Consider the following 17,365-nt stretch of genomic DNA (forward strand, 5'->3'; position numbering starts at 1 on the left):
TTTCATTTTGCTTCCCCTTTGCCAGGCTTCCAGCCCATCCAGGGTGTGGAGACACCATCTGGAGACCAAAGCATTGTGGGAGTGCTGGAGACAGCCATGAAACTGGCCAACCAGGAGGTCCAAGAGAACGAGGAGGAAGCCGAGCCCGAGGAGACGAAGAAGGTTGGGTTTTGAGGGCTGGGCAGCCCCTGGACCCCGCCTCCCACTGCCATAGAAACCAAAAATTGGGGATGGGAGAAGGCTCTGGAGAGGTCATCTGCCCACACAGTGTCCACTGGGTGGAGGTTACCCTGTTCTTCCTGTTTGCAGCTTTCTCTGACGCCTTCTCTGCCTGTTTTTGGCTGCAGCCTGCTCCCCGCCCTGCTCCGACGAAAACAGCCGTCTCCTCCCAGCCCAAGCAGCAGCCTCAGCAGCCCCCGCGAGCATCCTCGACGGGCGCCCCCTCGGCAGCACATTCTGCAGGAGTGGCCAAACCAGCCCCCAAAGCCACCACGAAAGGTACCCGGCTCCCCAGCTCGAAGCCCTGCTCTGTCCCTGAGGAGGCTGGAGCAGCTGGGATGCTCTGAGCTGGGTGTGAAAACGTGGCCTCTGAGCGCGGGCAGCGAGAGAACGGGGGTGACTTGCCCTAGGAAAGAGAACTGGGAGGTGTGAGAGAGAGCAACCCTCAAATGTGCGGAGGAGCCCTTCGCAGACGGAGGGATTGGACAGGAAATCGTAAGGGAGATTTCAGGGGGAGCTTCCTAACGGGAAGGGAAGGCAAATGCTGAGATAATTTGCCGAGGGAAGTTGGACGCCCTGTTACTGGAGCTTCTGAGAGCAGGATGTACCAGCACCTGGCTGTGTTTTAATGAGCTGATCCCTGCTTTGGGCCGGCTGGGACCTGTGCCACCTCCCAGAGCCTGGGACAGGCTGCAGAAAACAGCCCAGGCTGAGAACCTGGTGGGAGTTTCGGGGTGCATCTGATCTGAGCAACCTCGTTTTAAGAATCCCTTTCCCTGTTTGAGGGGTTTTAGAATTGTGCCAGCTCCGGCACAGCTCTCATCAGCCGGGGTCAGTCAGAGCTTTGGTAGCTCAGCTTGCGCTCTGGAGGCCCCGGTTTTACAGCGTCATTTGTGTGCATCCAGTGACCGAGAAGGCATTTAGACGGGAAGGCAGTCTTGGGACTTATCACAAGCCCTAAGCTAGCCTGGCCGAGTCGGCTCTCCCTCTGTTTTTCCTCTCCTCGTGGCCCTTCTCTGATGCTGTGTCCGTATGCCGGTGAGGCTGTGTGGCCAAGGAATACGGGTGGAACAGGCAGGTGCAATGACGCTGTCCCTTAGCAAAGGTCCCTTTAAGCCATTGCAGTCTCTTGGGGACCCTCCAGCACCTCTGGCCTTGATCCCAGCTTGAAAATAGAGGCTTTGGCTGCAAGCAGCGATAGACCTGATATATTTAATAGGGGCTGCTCCAAGCTTTCCCTCCCCTTTGGCGCTCTGCGAGGCAGTGCTAGCTCCAGGCTCCTGCGGCCGCTCGGGATGCTCCTGTCTTTCCCTCTCTCTTGTAGCCCAGCAGCAGCTGGCCTTCCTGGAAGGCAGGAAAAAGCAACTGATGCAGGCCGCGCTCCGAGCCAAGCAGAAGAACGACATCGAGGGGGCAAAGCTGTTCCTTCGCCAGGCCAAAGGGCTCGACCCCATGATAGAGGCGTCGCAGAATGGCCTTCCCGTGGATATAACCAAAGTAAGGTGGTTCCTGCAGCGCCGGTGAGGTGGGACTAGTTCTGCCCCTGGCTGCTGTGTCCATGCAATTCCCAGGACTAATTGCCAATGCTCCTGGGTCCGTGCCAGCTTTTGAGCTGTGGCCCCACACGTGGTGGCCTGGGCTCTTGAGGGTTGGATGCCGAGTCCCTAATCGGGGACGCGCTGTTGCGTGGTTGCATCTGAGCTGTTGCTCCCCTTATGCTGGACTTGGAAGCACTCACATCTCCGCCAGCGCTGGGAGAGCTCCAGTACTGACTCGCTGTGCGGCACTGGATAAATTCTTTCCTCTTTGGGTGCCTGTTTCTCACATCTTATGATGTGGGTAGGTGGTTCTGGGTAGGTGAGAAGCTTTCCTCTTGTCGCTGCAGATGGATCCGATGCCTTTCTTCCCTTCCAGGTCCCTGAAGCCCCGGTGAACAAGGAAGACTTTGTGCTGGTGCAGCGCCGGGGGGTTAACATCTCCCCGGAGGCAGCTAGCCAGTACATGGAGCTCATGAAGCTGATCAGGCAGCAGCACGAGGTAGAGGGTGCAGGCCAGCCAAGAGAGGCTGCGCAGGGTTTCCTGGGCTCGTCTTGGGCGTTATTCCCCTCTGCCGAGTGGGGCCCTGAACCAAAGAACTCGCAGCAGGAAAATAGGCTTATTTTGGGCAAACTTGGGGCGAGATTGAGCACCACAGGGGCAGGGCGCAACGTGGGGGCTGTATGAAATGCGGTGCCTCGGGGTGAAGGAAGGGAGACTGGGGCAGCTCTTCCTCACTCTGCATGAGGAGGGAAGGGTAGCAAGGAGGAAGGAAACAAGCGGCTTCCCCTGAGAAGGGGGGAAATTGTGGCTTTAAATCTCGGCATACGGGAGATTAGGCCTGAAGAAGGGTTCTCTGATGGAAAAGGAGGTAGCTCAAGGCTGCTGTAAATCGGTTGGGAAAGCGGTGGGGCCTCCGTTGTCGAAGGTTTCTGAAAATTGGCTGTACAAACATGTCCAGGAAGAGCCAGATCAGGCCGATCCTGTGCTTGAGCTGCAGAGGGGTGAGAGGCTCCTAGGAGCTCTTACAGCTCTGCCCTGTTGTGGCTCCGTGGCAATGCGGCGAGGTCCTGGGGGGATGGTGCTGGACGGCAGGATGTTGTAACCGTCCCCTTTTTGTCTCTGCTGTCCCAGATGTGCATGAGTTACTCCAAGCAGTTCACCCACCTGGGGAACATCGCGGAGACGACCAAGTGAGTGTGCCAGGAGGAGCGCGTGCGCCCCTTTTCCTGGCATCGACTGCTTTGCGTTTGTCCCGCTGCCCTCACAGAGCTGCTTAGAGTGCATCCCGCAGCGCTCCTCCCTGTAGTTTCCATCAGGGAAGCTATGTGCTTTTCCCTTCCTAAATGGAGGCGCGTAGCGTGGCTGCCAATTTCCGCGTTACCAGGGGGCACCGCAGCAAGTTGCTCCTCTTGGTTGTAATGCAGAGCAGATGGATTAACGACCCGATGGCGTTTCTCCCAAACCCGGGGTCCTGGCCAAATTCCAGCATGGGTAATTCCGTTCTGGCTGCCTCGAATTCCCCTGCAGCTCAGCTGGGGAGAGGGTTTCTCGCTGCGCAGGGCAACTGCAGCCCGGAAAGGGCCGCTCTGCTCGGTGGGGCTGCTCAGGCGTAGGGGCTGCTGCTTTAGCTGTTAGGGGCCATTTTTAGCTGAGGGGGAGAGAGATGAGCTAAAACTTGACAACCTTTCCTGGGCCTTAGAGATTCAGCAAGGAAAAAGGCCAACGATACCAAACGCTGTGCCACCTTCTACGCACCGGTGTCAAATCTCTCTTTGCTTTGTGTTGTCTTCCATGGGAATTTCCAAAGCTGTAGTTCTGACTGTGACTTTTCCAGATCCCAGTGCTGGCGGGAGGGGAGGTGTTGCCTCCTGCCCGCTGAGGTGATCTGGATGGGCAGAGGGCAGGATTGATTCCCGAGCCGTGGAAGCCGCTGGGGGAAGGCGCGTGCCTCACCGTGAGAGCGCTGTGGTCCAGGGGAAACCGAGGGCGCTACTGTAGACCGTCAGTTGAAGCTAACCCGGGCGCCACTCCTGCCCTCCCCTCCAGGTTCGAGAAGATGGCTGAGGACTGCAAGCAGAACATGGAGATCTTGAAGCAGGCCCACGCCAGAGGCTTCCCTCTGCCCAAGTACCACTACGAGCAGAGGACCTTCAACATCATCAAGTAGGTTCCCTGACCGAGCATCGCTTCCCGGGGTGCTGAGCGGGGCGAAGGGAAGGCAGGTGATCCATTAAGGGATTCCTCTGCTTTGTCTGTTTGAAGAATCTTTCCTGAACTGAACAGCAACGACATGGTCCTGTCTATAGTGAAGGGGATCAATCTCCCAGCTCCGCCAGGTAAGAGAGGAACAGGTGTTTATCTGCAGAACGGAGGCAAAAAGAGGGCCATTAATGCCAGTTAACCAAACCTGCAGAGACCACCCTAGCTGAGACTGCTCTGCTCGGTCGTATGCTCACCCCGCCAGCCTGGAGGGCTCGTAGCAGCTCTTGAGCCGCAGGCGCTGCGTGACAGCTGTCAGCTGGGGTCGGAGCCAAAGACAACGGCTTGGGATCCTCTTTGTAGCGCAGTGTCAGGGATGAGAGCACCATTGGGGTTTGCCTGCTCCCCCTCGCTGCACCAGGTGCCTGCTGACAACTGTCCTTTTTTTTTTTTTTTTTTTTTTTTTTAATTATCTCCTGTTAAAATGCCCCAGAGACAGCTGGGCCTGGTGCCAGCAGTCATTAACGTTTGTTGCTTTCCCCGGCTGTTCCCATACGCAAACCCCGCGGGGAGCGGTGAGGACATGGGTAACGATCGAGCCAAAGTGCCGTTCTGCCAAGCGGACTCCATAAGGAGAAGAACCCAGCTGCCACTGGCTGGCGACGGCTTGGAACGGAGCAGGGGTCCGAAGGGGACACGGGAGCCGTAGTTTCTGCGCTGCAGCAACCTTTGGCAGGTTGCGGCGGGCGCCTGCGAGGCGTTTCTGGCTTGTCTGTGTTTAAGGTGTGGCTCCCAACGACCTGGATGCGTTTGTGCGCTTCGAGTTCCCGTATCCCAACGCGGTGAGTTAGCTAGCGCCCGTCTGCGACGCGCTCTGGGGTTGTGCTGGGGCGACTCGGCGCTCACCCTCCCTCCCTTGCCTTCGTAGGAGGAAGCTCAAAAGGACAAGACCAATGTGATCAAAAACACGGACTGTCCTGGTAAATGCCCTTCCAGAGAGGTGGGGAGGATGCCGATACCTGGGAACTTGTTAGGGCAGAGCAGCTGATCTGTGAATGTCTGTGGGTGTTGCATGTGGTTCCTGAACCACAGGAAGTTCCACCTAAACCTGAGAAAAAACTTCTTGACTGTGAGGGTGACAGAGCATTGGAACAGGTTGCCCAGAGAGGTAGCGGAGTCTCCTTCCCTGGAGATATTCAAAACCCGTCTGGATGTGATCCTGGGCAATGTGCTCTAGAGGACCCTGCTTGAGCAGGGAGGTTGGACTAGATGATCTCCAGAGGTCCCTTCCAACCTCAATGATTCTGTGATTACCCTACGTAGGCGTGAAACAGTTTTACCCCAAGGGATAAAGCGCTGTGGATTACTGAGTCTGTCATAATGGGTCCACACTTGTGGCATAGCTGCAGAGAGCTCGGAGGTCTCGGGTCGAGAGGCGTTAGAGCCACACTGAGCCTTTAGCGCTAACCTGCGCCTGGTTCGCGTCTTGCTGGGGGCGCTGCGCTCAGTGCAGCAGCCTCACGCTAGCGTGGTGATTTGCTGTTGCTCCCGTGGCAGAATTCAAGGAGCAGTTCAAGCTGTACATTAACCGAGGCCACCGCGGGCTCAAGAGGGTCATCCAGACCAAAGGCATCAAGTTCGAAGTGGCGCACAAAGGGTAAGAGCGCCGGGACGGAGTAGCAGGTATAAATATCATCTGGACTTCAGAAGCCAGAGGGGAACTGGCTCGTTATCTCCTTGCGTGGCAAACTCATGAATGTTGGGACGCAGCTGAGAAGCTCACGCAGCCTTTTAGGGGTCGATAAGCACAGGCAGCTGAGCACTGGCATTAAACCGCTCTGCCACCACTTTCTCGCCTCCCGAAATGGGTGCAGTCTGCACTGGGAGAATCGAGAGCGTGCGCTTTTCGGTGCTGCTCGGCAGGGGGTTGTTTTAAGGCGCTGCGACCTGGGCTTTTCCCCTTCCTAGTGCAGGATGCAGGCTGTTGGTCCCCTGTTTTGGGGAAGTTCCTGAGCTAAACGGCTCCCAGGAGGAAAAAGAGGAGAGAGGCCTGGGGGGGAGCACCCTGGTTTCACGTCGTCCCGGTCTCCCCTTTCTCCCAGGGGGCTGTTCAAGACAGATCGTGTCATCGGGACAGCCCAGCTGAAGCTCGAGGCCCTGGAGAATACCTGCGAGGTCCGGGAGATCGTTGAGGTGAGGAGCGCAGGGCACGTTCACCTGGTGCCGCTGTCTCACTGCAGCAGACTCCCGGCGCCGTGCAGAGCTCGGCCCTGGGCTCGCTCCTCACCCTTGGCGTTGCGGGCCGGCCTCGGTGCCGCTTGGCGAGGCCGCGTCGCTTTGTATCGAAACAGGCGACGACTTCCTAAAATGTGCTGAGCTACGTGTGGCAGCGCGCTCCGGAGGGGAGTCCCGAGGCCTGCTCCCGCGGGCTGAGTCCAGGCCTAACTCAGTGCACCCAGGGCTGGTGTTTGGGGCTTTGCCGGCTTCTCCTCCGCTCGCTCACATGGCTCCGTCTCTGTTTTTTTAACTATGGTTTCCTCCTCTTTGCTCCGCTCCCTTGCTGCCCAGCTGCTGGACGGCCGGCGCCCCACGGGGGGGAAGCTGGAGGTGATCGTACGGATAAGAGAGCCCCTGAGCTCCCAGCAGCTGGAGACGAGGACGGAGAGGTGGCTGGTTATCAACCCCAGCACCATGCCGCCGGTAAGGGCCGCGGCGCGCCGCAGGGCTCTGCCCCGCTCAGCGTCCTTCGCCTCCCTGTGGCCGCGGGTGACGGAAGCAGAAGCCGGGGGGGGGAGACTGGGAGCTCCCGGAGGCCAGCGGGGTCCCCTCCGTCTAGCTCAGCTGGCACAGCCTGAACTCGGAGTGCCCCTTTGCCTTGCCTCAGACCCCTCGTCATTTAAACGAGCCTTGCGAGCCGCTTGGCGGCACGTAGACGAAGCCGCATCGTCGTGATACCTGCTGCCTCTCCTTTACAGGTCGCCGTCCCCAAACCCAGACCGGCAATCACTCCAATAAAGGACGTGAGCAACAGGTAAGTGCCACCGGCTCTGCCGTGCTGCTTGTCGGCTCGCGCTGGAGGCCACGAGGAGGCGGCTGTCCTGCCCCGGCTGCTGGGGGGGGACAGTGTTGTCATGCGTCCGTGACGGTCGCGTGCGGAGGCCCTCGGTGGGCTCAGTGACACCGTGGGCGGCAAATGCCAGGGTCAGTAGCACGCCGAATATCCTCTCGAGGGTTTCTCCCCGCTCCGCGACTCCCATGCCCCTTGCAATAAGTTGTTTCTGGGATCGCCGTTATCCTTACGGCACAATGGGGGGAATTGAGGCAGGAAGCTGGGAACGTCTCTGGTTAGAGCACGTAATAAAAGGGGACGAGTTTGTCGCAGCCGGCTAGGGCAGGGGAGCGGCTTCTACCTGGCGATTGCTGTTTACGGCCTCTCGTCTCTGTAATTCCCTTCCAGAACGTCCATCTGCTCAGTGCTGTAGCAAGGCCGGCTCTGCCTGCGCCCTCTCCTCCTCCTCCTCTCCGCCCCAGGAGCTCTTACACGGAGTAGATTTTCTTCCCACCGGCGGTGGAAGAGCCGAGGCTTAGAGCGGCCGAGGCGCTTAGGGACCCCGCGCTGCCTGGTGCGATGCAGGCTCCCCGCTGCCAGCCCCAGGGGGCACCATGCCCGTTTTTTTTCCCAAACGGGGGCAAGCCAGGCTGGCAGCACGGTTTCCTTGCCGAGAAGGATGCCAGAAGGACCTGCTTGGGCCAGGGTGGCCCTGAAAGGGATTAAACGTGCTGCGGCAGGACAGATGGTTAGATGCGATGGCCCGGCTGTCACTCGGGAAGTGCCGAGTTCTGGCGCTGGGAAGGACATAGCCCCAATCGTCCTTCCTTGGCCTGTTACGTCCCTTCCCCAGATGCTGGGAGCTGGCTCCTGGCGGAGACACGGCCCCGATCCAGGGCGTCCGGTCTCGCCTCCTGCGGCTGCTCTCGCCCCAGGGAGGTTCTGGTGGTGCAGAAGTGGCGCAGAGCAGACTCCCCCTGCGCGCGGAGGGCAGCTGAGCGAGCAGGAGGAGGCAGGTTGCATCCCCTCCAGCCGCAGGAGGAGGAGGAGGAGGAGGAAGGGCAGGTGTAGCGCGCAGGAGAGGAGCGAGGACGAAGGCGGGAGGCAGAGCGGAAGCGAGCCGGAGCCGGCAGGCGAGGCCAGCGAGCGGCGCAAAGGGCCGGCGCAGGCTCCGAGCGGAGCGGCCTGAGCTGGCAGATGGCGTTCTGAAAGGACGGAGCCCGGCGGTACGTGGCGTCCCCGGAGCGCCCCGGCGAGGGCGAGCGCGGCCTCGCTTCCCCCGGCACCATGCCGGGGAGGCCAGGAGGGGGGACCGGCTCCTCCCTGCCGCCGTGTCCGTCGTCGGCGCCGAGTCCGCAGCGGCCTCCCCTTCCCGGGGCCTAACCCGCGGCGGTTTCTCCCTTCGCAGCAAACCCGTCCGCACGCTGCCCAGCCTGAACCTGCTGGCCTTCGACCGGGAGAAGCTGGAGAAGAAGGTGAGTGATTTCCCCGCGGAGCAGGCGGCTGTGCCAGGGCGCGGGGCTCGTTTCCCACATCCCGACTCCCGCGCCGCGGCTGCCCTTGCGCGTCGCTGGCGTCGGGCTCGGAGCTAAGGCGGGCGCTGGGAGACGAGGCCGCGTCCCCTCCCGGCAAAGCGGAGCCGCCGATGCTGCCGTTCTCGCCGCGTTGCCCGCCCAGTCTCCTCCGCTCGCTGCTGGGGACGGATGGGAGCGAGGTTCCCGGCGCTGGTTCCATCCCGGCGTGTGCGCGGCGGGCTCGGGGCCGGCTCCTCCCGGCCGCTCCGTGCGCCCACGGCCCGCCGCTTTTCCCCGGCAGATGCTGGTGTACAAGCAGGCTCACCGGCAGCTCCCCAACGAGGTGCTGGAGCAGTACCAGGACGTGCTCCAGCGCAGCCAGTGGCTGCGGGCGCAGCTGCAGCACGGCACGCCGGCCTTCCGGAAAGGTGAGTGGCGGCCGGGGGGGAGCCGGGAGCCGGCGCCGGCCACGGCGCTGAGCTCCCTTCCCTCTCCCTAGAGTACCTGGCGCAGTTGGAGCGCTACCTGCACCTCTACACGGAGACGGCGCGGCGCCTGGGCACCGAGGGCAACCGGGTAAGGGAACACGCTGCCAGCTCTGCTCCGGGGCCGGGCTCGGACCCGCGGGGTCACGCCGGCACCAGGATGTGGCCGGCTCCCCCCAAACCCCTCGCTTTGCGTTGGCAGGATGCGGCCAAGGAAGCTCTTTACAAGAGGAATTTGGTGGAGAGCGAGGTAAGCGGGTCCCCCCGGGGCTCAGCGCCGGCTCGGTAGCCGAGCGCCGCTGCCCGCCCCCTCTTCCCTTCCAGCTGCAGAAGCTCCGCCGATGAGCCGCACCGGCGGCTGGCGTCGCGCCGGCGCCGCCGCGGGCCCCGGCTCCCGCCCCGTTCCCTCCTGGAGCCGGCCCTGCTGCGACAATCGCCCCGCGGCCGGGAGCATCCGTCTCCGGCCGGAGCCGGGGGCCGAGACGAGGCCCCGCGGGATCAGCGCTGCTATTTTTTTTCCCCCCCTCTCCGCCCCGATCCCGCCGGCCCCGCGCACTTTGCACGCGTCCCTGGGTGCCGGGGCCGCTCCGGAGCCGCGGGATATCCCGCTCGTCCCCCCGCCCCGCACGCCCAGGGACCTTCCTCCGAACCAAATGGCCGGCTCCGCTCCCGCTGCTCTAAGTGCCTGTCTCCGGGCTCGGCCCCGGGGCCTCCGGGAGCCACCGCGCAAGCAGGGCGCCGGGGCCGGCTGCCCCACGGGTTTCTTTTGTGCTTTTAGAGAGAAATCTATAAAGTTTTTAAGAAGAACCTGTGGGCAGTTGTTTTTTTTTTTTTTTGGTTTTTCAGTCAAATCTTTCTCCCTCTGCCCAGGGTGTTACTAAACCTTCCTGAGCTCCTTTGGACCATCTCCAAGGATGCGGGGATGCCACTCCCAGGGTCCCCAGGCCCATGGTTGTCCCCAGGTTGATAACATGCCCCCAGGTCAGTGGCCCATCCCTAGGCCCGTGGTTGTCCCCAGGTTGATAACATGCCCCCAGGCACGTGGCCCATCCCCAGGCCCATGGCTGTCCCCATGTTGATGATGTGTCCCCAGGTCTGTGGCCATCCCTGGCCTAGGGGCAGTCCCCAGGTTGGTGGCATGTCCTCAAGCCCATGGCAGTCCCCAGGTTGGTCATCCTTCCCAGGCTGGTGGTGGTCTCCAGGCCCAGGACAGTCCCTAGGCTGGAAGCATGTCCCCAGGTCGATGACGTGTCATGAGGCCCATGGTTGTCCCCAGGCTGGTGGCCTGTCCCCAGGCTGGTGACCGTCCCCAGGCCGGTGACCATCCCAGGCCTACGGTGGTCCCTAGGTCGATGATGCTTCCCCAGGCTGGTGGCCTGTCCCCAGGCCCATGGCGGTCCCCAGGCTGGTGGCCTGTCCGCAGGCCCATGGTTGTCACCAAGCTGGTGGCCGGTCCCCAGGCTGGTGGCCTGTCCCCAGGCCCATGGTTGTCCCCAGGCTGGTGGTTGTCCCCAGGCCCACGGCGGTCCCCAGGCTGGTGGCCGGTCCCCAGGCTGGTGGCTGGCCCTAGGCCCATGGTTGTCCCCAGGCTGGTGGTTGTCCCCAGGCCCACGGCGGTCCCCAGGCTGGTGGCCTGTCCCCAGGCCCATGGTTGTCCCCAGGCTGGTGGCCGGTCCCCAGGCTGGTGGCTGGCCCTAGGCCCATGGTTGTCCCCAGGCTGGTGGCCGGTCCCCAGGCTGGTGGCCGGTCCCCAGGCCCACGGCGGTCCCCAGGCTGGTGGCCGGTCCCCAGGCTGGTGGCTGGCCCCAGGCCCATGGTGGTCCCCAGGCTGGTGGCCTGTCCCCAGGCCCATGGTTGTCCCCAGGCTGGTGGCCGGTCCCCAGGCTGGTGGCTGGCCCTAGGCCCATGGTTGTCCCCAGGCTGGTGGCCTGTCCCCAGGCCCACGGCGGTCCCCAGGCTGGTGGCTGGCCCCAGGCCCATGGTGGTCCCCAGGCTGGTGGCCGGTCCCCAGGCCCACGGCGGTCCCCAGGCTGGTGGCCGGTCCCCAGGCTGGTGGCTGGCCCTAGGCCCATGGTTGTCCCCAGGCTGGTGGCCTGTCCCCAGGCCCACGGTGGTCCCCAGGCTGGTGGCTGGCCCCAGGCCCATGGTGGTCCCCAGGCTGGTGGCTGGCCCTAGGCCCATGGTTGTCACCAGGCTGGTGGCCGGTCCCCGGGCCCATGGCCGTCCCCAGGCTCAGGGCCTGTCTCTGGCCCGGTGGCGGTTGCCCCGGCAACGGCCCCTCCGTCGCCCCGGCAACGGCTCCCGCCAAGCCCCGCGGGGCGCCCGCGGCCCCGCCCATTCCCGCGGGGCCGGGCCCCGCTGCTGCCTCTTCTCCATGGCAACCCCCCCTCCCAAGTGCGGACGGACGGGAGCGCTGCCCAATCACAGCGCTGCGGGGGAGGGGCAGAGCGCCGCGCCCTGATTGGCGGGCGCGCCGCGCCGGGGCGGGGCGCGGCGGTGACCGACAGCCGAGCCTGGCCAACCGAAGGAGGGCCGCCTACCTCGCGCCGCCGCGCCCCCCAATGAGGCGCGGGGGCCGCGCGGCTCCGACCAATAGGCGCGCGGCGTGGGCGGGCCGTCGGTGGCGGGCCGGGGCGCTCCGGAAGCGGAGGGGGCCGGGAGGAAAATGGCGCCCAGCTCGAAATCGGAACGGGGCGGCCCGGGGGGGAAGCGGGGGCCGGCGGGGGCGGCGGGTGGGTCCTCGGCCGGGCCGGGCCCGCGGGGTCGCCGCGAGCACGTAGTGCGGCAGCTCGAGCGCGTCAAGGTGAGCGGGGGGCCGCGGGGGGGAGCCCTGAGGCGAGGGGGAACATGGCGGGGGGGGGCGCTGAGGGGAGAGGGAACATGTCAGGGGTGTCTTGGTGGGGGGAGGATGTGGCTGCGGGAGCCCTGAGGGGGGAAACGGGGTGGGGGAGCATGGAGGGGGGATGTTTAAGGGGAGCCCTGGGGGGGGGCATGATTGGGGGGGTGCTGGGGGGGACATGGTGGGAGGGGGGCTGAGGAGAGCTCAAAATGGGGGGGGAGAGGGAGATGATGGGGCCTGAGGGGAGCCTGTGGGGGTGGGAACGTGATGGGGTCCCTGGAGGGGGGGAAGGTGGGTTGGGGGGGGCTGAGAGGTTCCTGGGGGGAGGGAACATGGCAGGGGAAGGTTTAAGGGGTGTTCTGGAGGGGGGGGACATGGAGGAGGAGGGGCCCTGAGGGGTCTCTGAGGCAGGGGGACGTGGTGGGGGGCCTTAGGAGAGGGGGACATGGCAGTAGGGGGGATGTGGCAGAGGGGTCTTGGGAGGGGGCATTGCAGGGGGAGTTTGCTAGGAGCCCTCAGATTGGGGGGGGTATGGAGAGGGCCCGGGGGGGGCTATGGCAGGGGGTCTGGCGGGGGGTGGCATGGTGGGAGGCTGGAGGGGCCTGGGGAGGTGGGAGGGATGCCGAGGAGGGGCTGCGGTGGGGCCTGGGGGGACCTGAGTGGCTGGAGGGGGGTGATGTGGGAAGGGGAGAGGGGTAGGGTAGGGCGGGGGGCCCGGGGGAGGTCGGGGGGGGCTCCCCCCCTCTCGTGGCAGGGCCGAACGCGCCGTCCCCCCTCCCCAGATCAGCGGGCAGCTCTCGCCCCGGCTCTTCCGCAAGCTGCCGCCGCGGGTGTGCGTCTCCCTGAAGAACATCGTGGACGAGGATTTCCTGTGCGCGGGGTGAGGCACGGCGGCGGTGGCAGCGACATTGTCCCCCCTCCCCGTGCCCGCCGGCCAGCTCCTCCGAGGGCGCCGGGGAGCGCCGGCCCTCCCGGCCGCGGCCTTCCCGGCCTCGCTGCAGCCGCCCCTCTCGCTCCCGCTCCAGACACATCTTCCTCGGCTTCTCCAAGTGCGGCCGCTACGTCCTGTCCTACACCAGCAACAGCGGCGACGACGACTTCTCCTTCTACATCTACCACCTCTACTGGTGGGAGTTCAACGTCCACAGCAAGCTCAAGCTGGTATTCGCTCCCCCTTTCCCCCCCGGCCGCCTGTCTGGCGCGGGAAGTGCCCCAACAGCCGCGCCGGAGCAGCGGCGCCGTTGTCCGCTCCGGGGCAGCGCGGCTCCTTGGGGACGCCTGATGGGGGAGCGACTCGGTCCCTGCGGGGGCTGCGGGCGGCCGGTGCCGTCCCTCCCGTCGCCCCAGCCGCTCTCCCTCCTTCAGGTGCGCCAGGTCCGCCTGTTCCAGGACGAGGAGATCTACAGCGACCTGTACCTGACGGTGTGCGAGTGGCCCAGCGACTCCTCCAAGGTCATCGTCTTTGGCTTCAAGTGAGCGCGACCGCGCGGGCAGGAGGCGCGTCGGCCCCCGCGGAAGCCTCCGGGCCGGCTCAGCCCTGACCGCTCTCTCCGGCAGCACGCGCTCCGCTAACGGATTCCTCGTCAACATGATGATGATGAGCGACGAGAACCACCGGGACATCTACATCAGCACGGTGGCGATGCCGCCCGTCATGCACTGCCCCGGCTGCCGCGACATGGCCCTGGCCTACCCGGGTGAGCGACGGTCCCCGCTGTCCCCTGCCCGGCGCGGGCCGCGGGGCTGCGCTCGTCCGCCCTAACGAGCTCCGCCTGCCCCCGCCGCCCGCAGGCGACCCGCACGCCCACTGCCTGCAGCACGGCTTCATGCTGCACACCAAGTACCAGGTGGTGTACCCCTTCCCCACCTTCCAGCCCGCCTTCCAGCTCAAGAAGGACCAGGTCGTGCTGCTCAACACCAGCTACTCGCTCGTGGCCTGCGCCGTCTCCGTGCACACGGCAGGTACGAGGCCCCCGGGGCGCCCGCGGCGGGCTGCGGCCCCGCGGCCGCCCTGACGCGCCGCTCCCTCCCCCAAGGCGACAGCGGCTTCTGCCAAATCCTCTACGACAGAAGGAACCAGCCGCAGGCCTGGCGCAGAGCGGGCTGCGGCCCCCCGGGGCCCCCCGAGCGGCCGGACGAGCCCATGGAGAGGGACAGCTGCCCGTGCCCCGCCGCGGCCCTGCAGCCGCCCGCCGGCAGGCCGGCCCCGGGCGGCGACGGCCACGGCCGGGCCACCGAGCTCTCCCCGGCCGTGGCCAAGGCTAAAGAGTTCGTGGCCGACATCTTCCGCCGGGCCAAGGAGGCCAAAGGCTCGGCCCCGGCGGAGGAGGAAGAGGAGGAGGAGGAGAGCGGTGGGGGCGGCTTCGGGTGCCGCCCCGAGGCTGGGCCCGGTGGCTCCCTGTCCCCGGCCGTCCCCGCCGGAGCGGCGTGGGAGGCCCGGCACTGCCGCCTGCCCCCGGGGCTGGCGTCGCCCCAGGCCGACGGGACCGCGGAGGGCGAGCTGTCGCCCAAAGCGTCGCCGCCGTGCGGCGCCGAGCCGGGCTACGTCAACTACACCAAGCTGCGCTACGTGCTGGAGCCCGGCGACCCCGCGGAGCCGGAGGACGGTGAGAAGCTCCTGCGGCTCGCCGGCAGCCCTGGAGCCGGCCGGATTCGGGCTGGCTCCGCGACTGGCTCCAAGAGGTCCCTTCCCCGGCGGTTCTGGCAGCGGTCAGAGCCCGATCCCGGCACTGCGGGGTCCCTCGGCCTCCGCCCCGGCTCCCTTTCACCCTCTTCCCTTGCAGAGTACGAGGACGACAAAATCTCGCTGCCCTTCGTCGTCACCGACCTCAGAGGCCGCAACCTGAAGCCGCTGAAGGAGAGGGCGATCGCCCAGGTGAGGGGGCACCCGCTCGGGAAGCGGCCCGCGCGGCGCCGGGTGCCCGGGGAGCCCCGGCCCACCTCGTCCCACCTCGGGCTGCTCCTGCAGGGCCAGTACCTGACGGTGGAGCAGCTGACGCTGGATTTCGAGTACGTCATCAACGAGGTGATCCGCCACGACGCTTCCTGGTCCCGGCAGTTCTGCTCCTTCAGCGACTACGACATCGTCATCCTCGAGGTGGGCGCGGGGCAGGGAGGGCGCCCGGCGGTGGTGGCAGCGGCCCCCCGCCGCCGCCCTCAGCCCCGGCTCCTTCCCCCCAGGTTTGCCCGGAGACCAACCAAGTCATCATCAACATCGGGCTGCTGCTGCTGGCCTTCCCCTCGCCCGACGAAGAGGGGCAGCTCCGGTGAGCGGGACGCCCCGCGCTGCGCCGCGCCGCGCCACGCCGCGCCGCCGCGCCTCACCCCTCTCCTCCCCGCAGACCAAAGACCTACCACACCAGCCTGAAGGTGGCCTGGGACCTCAACACGGGCACCTTCGTCACCGTCAGCGTGGGCGACCTCACCGAGGTCAAGGGACAGACGAGGTGAGCTCGCCGCCGGGCGCCCCGGCTCGGGGGGGGCCGCGACCGGTGCTGGAGCCTCGGCTGGGCACCTCGGGGCGCTGGGGTGGGCAACGGGGCAGCTCAGGGGACTAGGATGGGTGCTGGACCCCAATAAGGGGGTCTTGGGTGCTGGGGCTCCAGTAAGGGTGGCTCAGGTACTGGGGTGGGCACAGGGGCACCTGGGGGTGTCGGGGTGGGCACTGGGGCCCCAGATGGGTGCTGGGGCATCTTGGGGCGCTGGGATGGGCACCTGAGCCCCAGTAAGGGTGTCCTGAGGCACTGGGTGGGCATTGGAGCCCCGGTAAGAGTGTCCTGGGGCACTGGGATGGGTGCTGGTGCCCCAGTAAGGGTGTTTTGGGGTGCTGGGATGGGTGTTTAGTCACCTTGGGGTGCTGGGATGAATGCTGGGACCCCAGGAAGGGTGTTCTGAGGGCACTGGGACAGGGGCTGGGACCCCAGTAAGGGCATCCCAGGGTGCTGGGATGGGCGTTGGGGCACCTTGGGGTGCAGGGACCCCAGTGAGGGCGCCAGGATGGGTGTTGGGGCACCTCGGGGCACTGGGACCCCAGTGAGGGCGCCGGGATGGGCTTTGGGGCACCTCTGGGCACTGGGAGGGTGTCAGGGCACCGGGAGGGTGTCAGGGCACCTTGGGGCGCTGGGACCCCAGTGAGGGCACTGGGATGGGCGCTGCAGCACCTCTGGGCACTGGGAGGGTGTCAGGGCACCTCGGGGCGCTGGGACCCCAGTGAGGGTGCCGGGATGGGCGCTGCGGCACCTCTGGGCACTGGGAGGGTGTCAGGGCACCTCGGGGCGCTGGGACCCCAGTGAGGGCGCTGGGACCCCAGTGAGGGTGCCGGGATGGGCGTTGGGGCACCTCTGGGCACTGGGAGGGTGTCAGGGCACCTCGGGGCGCTGGGACCCCAGTGAGGGTGCCGGGATGGGCGCTGCGGCACCTCTGGGCACTGGGAGGGTGTCAGGGCACCTCGGGGCGCTGGGACCCCAGTGAGGGCGCTGGGACCCCAGTGAGGGTGCCGGGATGGGCGTTGGGGCACCTCTGGGCACTGGGAGGGTGTCAGGGCACCTCGGGGTGCAGGGACCCCAGTGAGGGTGCCGGGACCCCAGTGAGGGTGCCGGGATGGGCGCTGCAGCACCTCTGGGCACTGGGAGGGTGTCAGGGCACCTCGGGGCACTGGGACCCCAGTGAGGGTGCCGGGACCCCAGTGAGGGTGCCGGGATGGGCGCTGCGGCACCTCTGGGCACTGGGAGGGTGTCAGGGCACCTCGGGGCGCTGGGACCCCAGTGAGGGCGCTGGGACCCCAGTGAGGGTGCCGGGATGGGCGCTGCGGCACCTCTGGGCACTGGGAGGGTGTCAGGGCACCTCGGGGCGCTGGGACCCCAGTGAGGGCGTCCCGGGGCGCCGGGGCACCTCGGGGCGCCCCCCGCCCAGCCCCGCTGGCCCCCGCCCGGCAGCGGCAGCGTCTGGAGCTCCTACCGCAAGGGCTGCGTCGACATGGTGATGAAGTGGCTGGTGCCCGAGAGCAGCGGCCGCTACGTCAACAGGATGACGAACGAGGCCCTGCACAAAGGTGGGCGCTGCGTCGCCCCGGGGCGGGGTGGGGGGTCCGCCGCGGGGGGCCCCGGCGTCCGGCTCGGCCCCAGCCCCGCTCTCCCTCCGCCCCCAGGCTGCTCCCTCAAGGTCCTGGCCGACAACGAGCGCTACACCTGGATCGTCTTGTGACGCCGCCGCCGGCCGACTACCTCCTCCCGGCTCCCTTCCGTTCCGTCTCCGTTTTAACTAGTTGGGTTTTTCTTTTGTGTTCGCCCTTTTCCCCTTTGGTTTTATTTGGTTCTGTTCTTTTTTTTTTTTTTAATTATTATTATTTTTTCGGTTCGCGTTTTAACGGGGGCCGAGTCGAGGGCGAGCCGGCGGTCGGGGCCGCCGCTTTCCCTTCGCCCGCCGGGGAGGCGGCGGCGGCGGCTCCGCGCTCCCGGCTTCGCCGTTTCCCTGCAATAAACCTGCCCGTTTCCGCCCTTCCGGCCCCCGGCGCCTTCATTCC

At 65.9% G+C, this 17,365-nt stretch overlaps 2 protein-coding genes across 13 annotated transcripts in view; both read left to right on the forward strand.

The window, feature by feature from the left end:
* The window catches only part of CC2D1A (coiled-coil and C2 domain containing 1A), a 41,310-nt gene extending 31,498 nt beyond the window's left edge, over window positions 1-9,812 (forward strand). For 7 of the 12 annotated variants that reach the window (XM_068922712.1, XM_068922714.1, XM_068922715.1 and 4 more), the window contains 17 exons: window positions 26-162; window positions 348-498; window positions 1,544-1,716; window positions 2,134-2,256; window positions 2,890-2,948; window positions 3,805-3,921; window positions 4,021-4,094; window positions 4,741-4,799; window positions 4,886-4,937; window positions 5,515-5,614; window positions 6,060-6,150; window positions 6,526-6,657; window positions 6,933-6,988; window positions 8,415-8,481; window positions 8,822-8,948; window positions 9,020-9,096; window positions 9,208-9,471. In XM_068922712.1, coding sequence (XP_068778813.1) covers window positions 26-162; window positions 348-498; window positions 1,544-1,716; window positions 2,134-2,256; window positions 2,890-2,948; window positions 3,805-3,921; window positions 4,021-4,094; window positions 4,741-4,799; window positions 4,886-4,937; window positions 5,515-5,614; window positions 6,060-6,150; window positions 6,526-6,657; window positions 6,933-6,988; window positions 8,415-8,481; window positions 8,822-8,948; window positions 9,020-9,096; window positions 9,208-9,294 — 1,682 coding nt within the window. In that variant the 3' untranslated portion in view covers window positions 9,295-9,471. Of the gene's footprint in view, window positions 1-25; window positions 163-347; window positions 499-1,543; window positions 1,717-2,133; window positions 2,257-2,889; window positions 2,949-3,804; window positions 3,922-4,020; window positions 4,095-4,740; window positions 4,800-4,885; window positions 4,938-5,514; window positions 5,615-6,059; window positions 6,151-6,525; window positions 6,658-6,932; window positions 6,989-7,414; window positions 8,233-8,414; window positions 8,482-8,821; window positions 8,949-9,019; window positions 9,097-9,207 lie in introns of all 12 variants that reach the window. The other 5 variants (XM_068922719.1, XM_068922721.1, XM_068922720.1 and 2 more) reach the window with 2 other exon arrangements.
* A 1,831-nt stretch (window positions 9,813-11,643) lies between these two features.
* DCAF15 (DDB1 and CUL4 associated factor 15) lies at window positions 11,644-17,230 on the forward strand. The gene is made up of 13 exons (XM_068922728.1): window positions 11,644-11,808; window positions 12,627-12,724; window positions 12,870-13,005; window positions 13,210-13,316; window positions 13,402-13,541; window positions 13,636-13,806; window positions 13,881-14,450; window positions 14,628-14,719; window positions 14,813-14,941; window positions 15,025-15,110; window positions 15,186-15,290; window positions 16,779-16,894; window positions 16,991-17,230. The coding sequence occupies exons 1-13, from the start codon at window positions 11,671-11,673 to the stop codon at window positions 17,044-17,046; spliced, it is 1,944 nt and encodes a 647-aa protein (XP_068778829.1). The 5' UTR covers window positions 11,644-11,670; the 3' UTR covers window positions 17,047-17,230.
* Window positions 17,231-17,365: the final 135 nt, after the last annotated feature.

Source organism: Struthio camelus, chromosome 31 (genome assembly GCF_040807025.1).
Source record: "Struthio camelus isolate bStrCam1 chromosome 31, bStrCam1.hap1, whole genome shotgun sequence".
NCBI classification, from domain to species: Eukaryota; Metazoa; Chordata; class Aves; order Struthioniformes; family Struthionidae; genus Struthio; species Struthio camelus.